The sequence below is a fragment of the Artemia sp. Qi Xiang Cuo genome, chromosome 5 (assembly GCF_049724085.1).
Source record: "Artemia sp. Qi Xiang Cuo chromosome 5, ASM4972408v1, whole genome shotgun sequence".
Lineage (NCBI taxonomy): Eukaryota > Metazoa > Arthropoda > Branchiopoda > Anostraca > Artemiidae > Artemia > Artemia sp. Qi Xiang Cuo.
In genome coordinates, this window is record NC_142798.1 from 83,621,501 (window position 1) to 83,634,100 (window position 12,600).

The window sequence follows — 12,600 nt, forward strand, 5'->3', positions numbered from 1 at the left end:
CCTGTCATTATTTTCTCAAGCTGACCTAGACTTCCCTTGCAACATGCTCCCTTGCAACATGTAGAGTCAACAATTATTTTCTAGTTACATGTTTTAAAATATTTTACAGATAGTAGTTGAGCTAGGTGTATGTAGCTTTCAGAAATCAGCTCAGATATCAATTTCTGAAAATCATTGAAAGTTTTTTTCATTTAGTACTACTTTCTTGACAATATTGAAGAAAGTAGTGTCCAAAAAGTGACTGTCTATCCTAAGGGAACTCAGGCATCAATTTTTTGGTACATGCCTTGCATATGCCATGGACAGTTTGATTTATATCAGACAATCATTATTTGTTTGACCAATTCTTTTGTTGTATCTAAGCAGTCAGTTATGGACAAGATCGAAATTGGGCAAAATGCCCGCTAATAAGACCTTACTATTAAAAATAGACTTTTTTTAGGGAATGAATGATGAAACTATAAAAAATGGAGGGAAAACTTGGCTGAACCAAGGATCCCAACAGATGAGTGGCTATACAGAGATTGAGGCTAGGCCAGCAGATTTAATTGAAGATGGATGCGAAGGAGACTTCTCTCGGGTCAATGAATTATACCAGCAAGAGCAGGTTTGTCTATTGTTTGAATTATAAATGACATGTATAGACTTTTCACCTTTTTGCATTTTTAATTTTTTCAGTTAATCCCCTTACTTTGTTTCGGTTAACACTGGGCTATTTGCATTTTTTTTTTTGCATTTTGGACAACTGTATTGGAAGACTCATATATGTCATCAATAAGTTCCAAAGTGATTAAATGGCAGCTTTAATGACTATTACCTTAAATCACATCTTGGAGTGATTAAAGATTTTGTCTTCCTGCAGACTCGCTCTATGTTGATGATCTCATAAAAATGAAAAACGCTGACCTGTTGGACTGATTCATTTGATTACTTCACATTCAAGTGGAAGGCTTAAAGCTTCATAGCCAAAATCCCCCAGGCTTGATAGATCACTTCTTGTCTAATGTCTTCTTGAACGTGCGAACAGATGGTGCAATGATAACTTTTTCTGAAAGACTGTTCTGCAATTTAACAACGTTAATTTCAAAGAATAGGCTCTTGTATTAACACAGGTCTTGAGGAATGACTTGATGCATTCTCTATTGTGTCTGATGCTATCAAACAGTCCGTGGTAACGAACTGTAAGTAAGGAGCGACCAGGCTCAATAGTAACCTAAACTCTAAAACCCGGAATTTTGATACCAATAGATACATCAATAGAATCAGATTTTTATGCTGATTTCAAATATATAAGTTTCATTAAGTTTAATCTTACCCATCAAAATTTGCCTTACTTTCAAAAAGGGGAAAATAACCCCAATAAGTGACAGAAACTATTTGAGACACATACGTTTGGATTCATCACGTCAGAAAATCCTGTCATAGTGTTGTCAGCCCTCTATCTGCAAAAATGTGGAATTTCGTGTTTTTTGTCAGGAAGAAGGACACGGAGACGTGTTTATTTATTTATTTATTAATTTGTTTGTTTCCCCAAGGGTAATTGTATCGATCCAGCAGTCCTAAAATATCGTTAGAGGGCTCATCTGAACGAAAATTAAAAGTTTTAGTGCCCTTTTTAAGTGACCCAAAAAATTGGAGGGAAGCTTGACCCCCTCCTACGCTCATTGTTATCCTAAAATCACCCAATTAAAATTTTGAGATAGCCATTTAGTCCAGCGTAGTCGAAAACTTAATTAATATGTCTTTGAGGATGACTTAATCCCCACTGTTCCCGGGGGAAGGGCTGCATGTTATGAACTTTGCCTATTGTTTACATATAGTAATGGTTAATGGGAAGTATAAAGACGTTTCAGGAGGGATTTTTTCTGGTTGGGGGAGGGGGGCGGGGGAGGGGGTTACGGGGGAGTATTTTTCCAAGGAGGATGTTTCCTTGGGGGAAGGGATATTTCTATGAAGGGGGAACCGGATTTCCCACCATTATTTAAAAAAACGATCAGAAATTAAATAAAAAAACAAGTTTTTTCAACTGAAAGTAAGGAGCAACATTAAAACTTAAAAAAAAGAAGAAATTATTACGTATATGAGGGCGTTCGTCACCTAGTCAACACCTCGCCCTTTACGCTAAAGTTTTTTAGTATTTTCAAAAGAGCTATCTATTCTAATTAACCAGCTTTTGTGATTCAGGGGTTTGTGATTCGAACAAAATTCGAACTTTGGCGTAAATAGTGAGGTATTGACTAGAGGTAGACTCTCTAACATACGTAATAAAAACATACAAATATAGAAGTTCGTTACGTAAGTTAATTCGTAAGTTACGTAAGAACAAATTTTCGAGAAAGCCATAAAATTAATATATGCAAATTTCATTCTAATTAATCATGTACGATGAGCCAAAATCAAAGCTGCATTAATTCAAGCAAGTTCAGAAATTAAATAAAAAAAACAAGTTTTTTTTTAACTGAAAGTAAGGAGCGACATTAAAACTTAAAAGGAACAGAAATTATCCCATATATGAAAGGGGCGGTCCCCTCCTCAACGCCTCGCTCTTTACGCTAAAGTTTTTTTTATTGTTTTAAAAATAGAGTTGTGAGAAAGAGTCTAACTTTAGCGTAAAGAGCGAGGTATTGAGGAGGGGACAGCCCCTTTCATATACGGAATAATTTCTGTTCGTTTTAAGTTTTAATGTCACTCCTTACTTTCAGTTAAAAAAAACTTGTTTTTTTATTTAATCCAGATTGAAAGTGCATGGTGTGCTATACAACCCATTTACCATTTTGTGTACATTAATTAAAAAAACTTTCCGAGAAATAAGTTTTCAAAGAAAAGTAAAGGCCATTTTAAACATAAGCTGAGGAGATACAAATACCTGTTAAAATTTAATGTTTATAATTTTGTTTATTAATGTTTAACGTATAATAATTTTAATGTTATTTTCAATTATAGTTAACAAAGAAAATATTTGTAATAAAATTGGTTTTTATTAAACCACCAATGACGCAGTTGGTTCTAGACTTTTACACAGTGAGAGAAAGAGGCGATACCCAAACTCTTGTTAGAAGTGATTTTTGTTCGTTTCAAGTTTCATTTGCGTATTCAATTTAAGTATCACTAGTTTTAAGATTTATTTATTCATTTACATTAGTATCTTTTGTATGTTTGTTTGCATTGATTGTTTATTTAATTTCTGTTCGTTTTAAGTTTCATTTATGTTATTTGCTATGATTGTTTATTTAATTTATGTTTGTTTTGGGTTTCATTTATTCTTTAATAGTAATTTCTGGTCGTGTTGAGTTTTAATTTTAACAGGTATTTGTATATAATGAGCTTATTTTTGAAATGGCCTTTACTTTTATTTGAAAACTTATTTTTCGGAAAGTTTTTTTTTTATTAATTTTTGTTCGTTTTTTATTTCAAAAAGCTTCAAGTTTTTAAAAATTCATTTTTTCAAAATCGAACATTAGAAAAAAAAAAATCAAATGTTCATCAAAGTATCAACACTGGTATCAAATTAACAATATCAAAGTGAAAAAATGGGTTTGTGTCAACCTCGGAGTTTTTATTATCTGATGTTTGAACTATTTTTAACAAAAGGACTATCTCAAAATTTTTATTGGATGAGTTTGGGGAAAAAAGGGCATGGGGGGGGATAATTGCCCTCCGGTCTCTTTTGACTCTTTAAAAGTTAACTAGAGCTTTCTATTTTCAATCAAATGAACCCTCTCTGAAGTTTATACGAGCACCCCTTTCATAAGAACCATGTACGGATATAGCTTACAATGCCTGCCCCCCGGGCCCTGGGAGGTTTTGTCGAACCTCCCAGGTCGTTTTTGTTATCTGACCATTGAACTGATTTAAAAAAATGGCTTTCTCAAAATTTGTATCGGATGGGTTTGGGGTAAAAAGGGAGTGGGGGGGGGGCCTTGGGTCCCTCCGATCTTTTTTTAGTCTTAAAAATTGAACTAGAACTTTCAATTTCTATTCAAATCAGCCCTCTGAAGTTTATTCGAGCATCCCTTCCATAAGAACCTTATATGCCCCCAGGGCATAACTTGCAACGCCTGCCCCCGGGCCCTGGGTGGTTGTGTCAATGCCGGAGTTTTTTTTTTATATGACCTTTGAACTATTTAAAAAAAAACGGCTATCTCAAAATTTGTATTGGATGGGTTTGGGGAAAAAGGCTGGGAGGGGGGCCGGGGCAGTTGCCCTCCGATCTGTTTTGACTCTTAAAAAGTGAACAGGAACTTTCAATTTCCAATTATATGAGCCCTCTCCGTAGTTATACGAGCATCCTTTCCATAAGAGCTATATATGCCCCCAGAGCATTACTTACAACTCCTGCCTCTGGGCCCTGAGGGGGGGGGTGTTGACCTTGGGGTTTTCATTATATGATCTTTGAATTATTTAAGAAAAACGGCTATCTCAAAGTTCTTATCATATGGGTTTGAGGAAAAAAGGGCTTGGAGGGGGGAAGGGGGCTAGTTGCCCTCCAATATCTTTTGACTCTTTAGAAGTGAATTACAACTTTCAATTTCCAGTCAAATGAGCCCTCTCCAAAGTTTATACGAGGATACCCTCCATAAGAACCATATATGCCGCCAGAGCCATACTTACAACGCCTTCCCCGGGCCCTGGGGTTTTGCGTCGACACAGGAGTTTCTCTTATCTGACCTTTGAACTATTTTTAATGAAGTGGCCTTACGTAACGGAGTTTTTGTTATATGATCTTTGAAATATTTTTAATAAAATGGCTACCTTAAATTTTTTATTAGATGTATTTGGGCAAAGAGAGGTGGGGGGGAGGGTTGTGAGCTAGTTGCCCTCCGATCACTTTTGAATCTTAAAAAGGACACTAGAACTCTCGATTTCCAATCGAATGAGCCCCCTCTGAAGTTTATACGACGACCCCTTCTATATGAAGTGCCTGTGGGAAAAAAATAAATTAGAGTGTGGGGGGGGGGAGGCCAGCTGCTTTCCGATCACTTTTGACTCTTAAAAAGTGAATTATAACTTTCAATTTTCTATCAAATGAGCCCTTTACGAAGTTTATACGAGCATCCCCTCCATAAGAACCATATATGCCCCCAGAGCAATACTTACAACGGCTGCCCCGGGCCCTGGGGGGTTGCGTCGACACAGAAGCTTTTCTTATCTAAACTTTGAACTATTCTGAACGAAATGGCCATACGTAAAGGAGTTTTTGTTATATGATCTTGGAACTATTTTTAATAAAATGGCTACCCTAAATTTTATCAGATGTATTTGGGCAAAGAGAGGTGGGGGAGGGGAGGGTTGTGATCTATTTGCCCTCCGATCACTTTTGAATCTTAAAAAGGGCACTAGAACTCTCGATTTTCAATCGAATGAGCCTCCTCTGAAGTTTATACGACGACCCCTTCTATATGAAGTGCCTCAGGGAAAAAAAAATTAGAGTGTGGGGGGGGGCAGCTGCTTTCCGATCACTTTTGACTCTTAAAAAGTGAATTATAACTTTCAATTTCCTATCAAATGAGCCCTTTACGAAGTTTATACTAGCATCCCTTCCTTAAAAACCATATATGCCCCCAGGGCATAATTTACAACGTCTATCCCTAGCCCTGGGGGTCTGTGTCGACATCGGAGTTTTTGTTATCTGAACTTGGAACTATTTGTAACAAAATATCCATCTCAAAATTTTTATCTGATGCATTTAGGGGTTGAGCAAGAACTTTCAATTTCCAATCTAATGAGCCCTCTCCGAAGTTTATAAGGGCATCCCTTCCATAAGAACTATATATGCCCCAAAATCATTACTTAAAACACCTGCCTTCGGGCCCTGGGGGGTTCTGTTGACACCGGAGTTTTTCTTATCCGACCTTTGAACCATTTTTAACAAAATGTATATCTCAAAATTTTCATCAGATGGGTTTGGAAAAAGAAGGCGTGGGAGGAGGGCTAGTTGCCCTCGGATCTCTTTTGACTATTAAAAAGTGAACTCGAACTTTTAATTTCCAATTAAATGAGCTCTCTCTGCAGTTTATACAAGCATCCCTTTCATAAGAACCAAATAGGCTATGCCCCAGGGCATAACTTTCAACGCCTGCCCCCTGGCCCTGGGGGTTGTGTTTACACCTGAGTTTTTGTTATATGACTTTTGAACAATTTTTAGCGTAATAGCTATCTCAAAATTTTTATCGGACGCATTTGGGGGGAAAAGGGGCGCGAGGGGGGGGGCTAGTTGCCCTCCAATCTCTTTCGACTCTCAAAAAGTGAACTATAACTTTCAATATCCAATCAAATGAGCCCTCTCTGAAGTTTTTACGACCATCCCTTTCATAAGAACCATACATTCCCCCAGGGCATAACTTACAACGCCTGCCCTCGGGCCCTGGGGGGCTGTTTCGATCCCGAAGTTTTCGTTATATGTTCAAAAAAATGGATATCTCATAAGTTCTTATCGGATGGGTTGGAGGAAAAAATGGCGTGGAGGGGGGGGGGCTAGGTGCCCTCCAATCTCTTTTAAATCTTAAAAACTGAGCTATAATTGTGACTTCCTAATAGACAGACCCTTCTTTTAAGTTTATACTAATACCCCTTCCAGAAAAAGCATACATACCCTCTGAGCATTATATACAACGCTTGCCCTCGGGCCCCGGGGGGTTGTGTCGACACTGGAGTTTAGTTGTATGATCTTTGAACTATTTTTTAACAAAATAGCTATCTCAAAATGTTATCGTGCGCATTTTGGAAAAAAGGGCGGGGGGGGGCTGGTTACCCTACGATATCTTTTGACGCTTAAAAAGTGAACTAAAACTTTCATTTCCAGTCAAATGAGCCCTCTCTGAAGTTTATACGAACATTCCTTCCATAAGAACCATATATGCCCCCAGGGCATAACTTATAACCCTTGCCCTGAAGACTGTGGGGAGAGTGTCCCGGTCAAAGATATAGTCTCCAGAACTTTCAACAACGTTGAACAAAATGGCTATTTAAAAATTTTGATTGGATATGTTTGTGGAAATGGTGGGTGTGGAAGGGGTGCTAGTTGCCTTCCAATCACTTTTGACCTTTAAAAAGGGCACTAGAAATCTCGATTACCAATCGAATGAGCCCCCTTTGAAGTTTATACGACGACCCCTTCCATATGAAGTAGGCAGCGCAATCGCGCTGCCAAAGTAAAGAACGATTTGGCACAATTTTTTTTTTTTCTTTAGACCAGGGCACTTCGTATCGAAGGAGTTGTCGTAGAAACTTCGAAAACGGCTCATTCGATTGGTAATCTGAACGACTTGTGCCCTTTTTAATAGGAGGGGTGAGGGGGTGACACCCCTCCCCCCACAGTCCTCAGGGTAAGGTTTGTAAGTTATGCCCTTGGGGCATAAAAGGTTTTTATTGAATGGTTTGTCGTAGAAACCTGAAAAAGGGCTCATTCGATTGGAAATTCAAAGGGCTAGTGCCCTTTTTAATAGTCGAAATTGATTTGAGGGCAAAAACCCCCCTCTCGCGCCCACCTATTCCCCCAACACATCCAATTAAAATTTGTTAGATAACCATTTTGTTCAACGTTGTTAAAAGTCTTAGGAATGAGATCTTTGAGGATGATAACCCCCTGAGAGCCCTCAGAGCAAAGGTTGTAAGTTATGCCCTGGGGGCAAATAAGTTTTTTTGTATAGAAAGCGTTGTCGTAGAAAATTCAAAAACGAATCATTCGATTGGGGATTGAAACGGCTAGTGCCCTTTTTAATAGTCGAAAGTGATTGTAGGGCAAGTAACACCCGTCTCTACCCTACTATTTCCCCAAACAGATCCAATCAAAATTTTGAGATAGCGATTTTTTTCGAAATAGTTAAAAAGTCTGGCAATTATGTTTTCGAAGATGACACTCCCCCCACAGCCTTCAGGGCAAGGGTTGTAAGTTACGCCCTGGGGGCATATAAGGTTTTTTTTTGTAGAAAGCGTTGTCGTAGAAACTTCAATAAGGAATCATTCGATTGGAAATTGAAATGGCTAGTGCCGTTTTTAATAGTCGAAAGTGATTGAAGGGCAACAAACCCCCTCTCACGCCAACCATTTCCCCAAACACAACCAATCAGAATTTTAAGATAACCATTTTGTTCAATGTAGTTGAAAGGTCCGTAAATTATGTCTTTGAGGATGACAACCCCCTCACAGCCCTCAGGGCAAGGTTTGTAAGTTATGCCCTGGGGCATATAAGGTTTTTTATAGAAAGCGTTGTCGTAGAAACTTAAAAAAGGGCTCATTCGATTGGAAATTAAAAGGGCTAGTGCCCTTTTTAAAAGTCGGAAGTGACTGGAGGGTAACTAACCACCCTCTCACGCGCACCAGTCCCCCGAACACATCCAATCAAAATTTTGAGATAACAATTTTCTTCAACGTAGTTGAAATATCTAGAAATTTGGTCTTTGAGGATGAAAACCCCGTCACAGCCCTCAGGGCAAGGGTTGTAATTTATGCCTTGGGGGCATATAAGGTGTTTATAGAAACTGTTGTCATAGAAACTCAAAAAGGGCTCATTCGACTGGAAATTGAAAGGGCTAGTGCCCTTTTTAATAGTCGAAAGCGATTGAAGGCTTGACATTTTTATAGTAAAGATCAATGTGGGTACAATGTATTATTTTTTTTCTTTTTTTTGGCCTGGGCACTTCGTATCGAATGAGTTGTTGTTGGAGCTTCGAAAAGGGCTCATTCGATTGAAAATAGAAAGGGCTAATGTCCTTTTTAATAGTCAAAAGTGACTGGAGGGCAACTAGTCCCCCTCCCACGCCCAGCCTCCCATTTACCCATTACGTTTAAAAACTAAATGTTAAATCAAAATACAAAATGGAAGTTAATGCTAATTTCCAGTAAGGCATGTCAGCAGTATCCCAAGAACAACTCAGTGTATTATGTCCAAACTTTTGGGGCTACTTCTGCTCTTAAAATTTAACCAAATCAAAATAGCGTAAGTTTATCCAAGCTATCATAGAAAGTAAACAATTTTTTTTTGTGAATGTATCAAGTTTTCTATTTCAGGTCAACTAGAGGAGGTATGAAACTAAATTAAACAATACTATTTGTGTTCAGATTTTTAAAAGGGTGTATGTTGTTAAAAATTGCTGAAAATTTTTCTCCAGCATACAAATAGCAGGCCAAACTATAAAGTCTTGAAAAAAACGAAGAGATTTAAAGTATTATCTTTTATTTCCCTGAAAAGACTATGTCAGTATAAAATGAACAGAAATTAATTATAAAAAACTTTTTCCACAAAATCAGTTTTTCAACGAAAAGTAAAGAACTCCATTAAACAAAAAATGAGCAAAAATAAAATAAAATAATCTACCATGCGTGAAACTACCACAAATCAGCATCGATAAATAAATGAAACCCAAAACGAACAGAAAGCACAATAAATTACCGAGTCAAGCTCAAAACCCCTATGCCTCCCAAAGGCCAGAACATAATTTGCACTTTACACTGAAAAAAATACAAATGAATGTGCTTTGTCAGTTTAATATACATATACTGATATTTAGTAATCAAAATGTAAATATTATTTGAATTATTAAAGTTATAAAAGTAAAAAAATTATATTTTTTCAGTAAAGTGCAAATGCACGTACGAACGATTTTTTTCAAAGGGGGGGGGGGAGATAGTAGAAGGCAGACTTCATTTGACAATTTGCATAGGAACTGTCCAGAAATCTACGAAAAATGGGAATTTCAATGGGGCAGGTCTTCAAACTTACCTCTATAGTCAGAATTGCCTCTTGAATCCAAATTTAACATTCATTTGCGTGAGAATGGCCTTCCTACTACTCAACAGAATGAATTGATTTCCTGATGTTTATATTGTTGAAAATAATTTTTTTTTTACATAGGAAGAGAGCATAAATAAATATGTTATTGTTTCAACTTGCCTGTTTTTTAGACTTGCATAGTGTCCATTGTATGTCAGTTGTATTTTAACCTTTATTGTTCTATAGGGTGTTATAGAACTTATGATTCTGCAATTTATTATTTAAACACCATGCTTACAAGAAACTAAGATATTCCATTTCTTACATATTTTGTAACTCGTTTGATCGCTAGTTTTAATTGGGGGGGGGGGCAGTTGCCCCCCCCCAATAATATGGGAAAAAAAGTATACATCCCACGCCCTTTGACTATCCAGATATGGACCCCTCTTGCCCCCCCCCCTGTGCTAAAATAGTGGCAATTTGGGGAGTTAGGGCTTCTGGGCCAGTATATTCGGCCAACCGTCTAACGCCAAAAGAAAAGCAGGTCGTCCCATAAATAGGCCGGAGGATGTCATAAGGAAAGAGTTAATGGAAAAGGGATTTTCTTGAGAGAGTGTAAAGAGAGATGCTTTGGAGAGATTGGGAGGGAGGAAGAGCATGTGTAGCTGTGTTGACCTCAGGTAGCTTGGTGCTTCAGTGAGGTGTTAGTGGTAGTAGTAGCATTAGAAGAAGGTGACTAATTTAGGCATTGTAAAGTCTGGTAACGCACAAACTGACCAACTGAATTAGCAGATGTGAAGTACTCATTTATAGTTTAAATTTTGAGCACTTAATGTTTTTTTAATCATGCTTTTATATTACAATGTTAGCCTCATTTAGCCCCTTACAATTCTCGTCACTACTTTCGTTTATTTGGGAAGGCGTTATGGTGGTATTTAAAAACGAACAGACCACTAATGGACTCAATTTGATGAGACAGAGTTTGCAATAAACCATTCAGCATGAAGAAAATGAAAAAAAAAATACAGACTCTGCGGTTCGCTTCATGTCGCGTGAATAAGGAAGCGGGATTTATTCCCAGCTGATGCAAGCACCCTTTTAGTCGAGAAGTGTCGTTAATCCATTGGCTACTGTAGAAGAAGAAAAGCTTCGAAAGAGTGAGACTGGGCTAGGAGAATTTTGACAAAAGGCTCCAAATCTGGCTGTATTGAAAAAAAAAGAGAATATAGGCTTCAACTGAGAAAGGGTAACTTACGAGAATTTAGTGTCAAAACTAGACAAAAGACATTAAATCCTGCTGCATAAAAAAATAATTCGGACGAAAAATGTTGCTGTATGGAAAAAGGGATAAACGGTTCAAAAGTAAGGTTAGCTAAGAAGAATTCAGACATCGTGAATTTAAATTTTGTTTGTTTTGGAAAAAAAGAAAAAGAAAAGCTTCGATAGTGAGAGGGTAAGTTACAAGAAGTAAGACAAAAGTCTTTAAAAAGTTCTTACAAGAAGTATGAAGAATTCAGACATCGTGAATTTAAATTTTGTTTGTCTTGGAAAAAAAGAAAAAGAAAAGCTTCGATAGTGAGAGGGTAAGTTACAAAAAGTAAGACAAAAGTCCTTAAATCAGGCTGTATGAAAAAAAGAACTCTGACAAGTACTTTCAAATGTGGCTCTGTGAAAAAAAAAGAAGAATAAACGCTTTAGAAGAAAGGTTGGCTAAGAAGAATTCAGACTTTGTGAATTTAAATTTGGCTGTTTTGGAAGAAAAGAAGATGACAAGCTTCAATGTAGAGAGGGTAAGTTACAAGAATTCTGTCTTAAAAAATTAATCAGAAGACTTCAAATCTGGGTGCATGAAAAAAAGAAAATCAGACAAAAGCTTTCAAATGTGGATCTATGAAAAAAAGACGAATAAAAGCTTTCCACGAGGGGTTGTTTAATAGGAAGTCAGACTGTAAGAGTTCAGATAGACGACTTTAAATCTGGATACATGGTAAAAAGAAGAAGAAAAGCTTTGCAAGAAGAATTATTTGATTTATTAAGGCTGCAGGAGTAGAAAGCCTGGGCGTAGTCTGAATCAAAATGAAGGTTTTTACTTTAGTTTTTTGTTCCAAATTAGTATGTTCTAATAGATTTCTTTATTTTCAGGGTGACCAACCATGGTGGAAATCCCAGTTTTTCATATCCCAACCAGTATTATTTGGAACGTGGGATGGCGTTTTTACCAGCGTTATGATAAATATTTTCGGTGTCATTATTTTTCTACAAAGTGGTTGAATGCCAATGCCGGTATTGGTCTTGGCGTTCTTATTGTTCTATGTTCTGGTACGAGCTTTTCATTATCTCTAAGTTTATTTTAGATTTTTTATATTTTTAATTACTTTTCTAAAGTGTGTGCTTTACCATTTTCTGGCATCGTAAAAAAGGTCTTTCTGTCATATTAAACTGTAAAAATAAAATTCCTTTGCGAAGTGGGGGTTGGTAGGGGATGGAAAACGAAAAAAGGGTTTTATTTGGGTGACGGGCTCTGTGTACCAATCTTAGAGGAGATTTTCTTCAACCCTTCCTCCTTTCTGCATTATAAAATTACCCTAATAAAATAAAATAAAATTGATAAGTATATTCAGGTGCTTAAAGTTCAGAATTAATTACTGTCCTTGTTGGGAAATTTAAAGTAAAGTGGGTGTTTTAGGGTTATTTGATAATTCTAAGACAATTGAGTATTTGTCTTAGCAAGTAATTATACACTTGAAGCTTTCTTTTATGAGTGGTAACTTAGCCACAAAAGATGGCATCCCAGGAATGGCGGTAGCCTCCAAAGGCGTCACTATCCAAAATGCTGGGGGGGGGGGGGTGATTGTACCGACGAGCCGGTCATTTTTACCGATTGATTT

At 37.2% G+C, this 12,600-nt stretch overlaps 1 protein-coding gene across 2 annotated transcripts in view; it reads left to right on the forward strand.

The window, feature by feature from the left end:
- Nucleotides 1-468: 468 nt before the first annotated feature.
- The window catches only part of LOC148952640 (solute carrier family 12 member 8), a 213,786-nt gene continuing 201,654 nt past the window's right edge, over nucleotides 469-12,600 (forward strand). For both annotated transcript variants that reach the window (XM_089089999.1, XM_089090000.1), the window contains exons 1-2: nucleotides 469-607; nucleotides 11,855-12,031. In XM_089089999.1, the coding sequence (XP_088946125.1) occupies nucleotides 11,866-12,031 (166 nt within the window). In that variant the 5' untranslated portion in view covers nucleotides 469-607; nucleotides 11,855-11,865. The remainder of the gene's footprint in view (nucleotides 608-11,854; nucleotides 12,032-12,600) is intronic.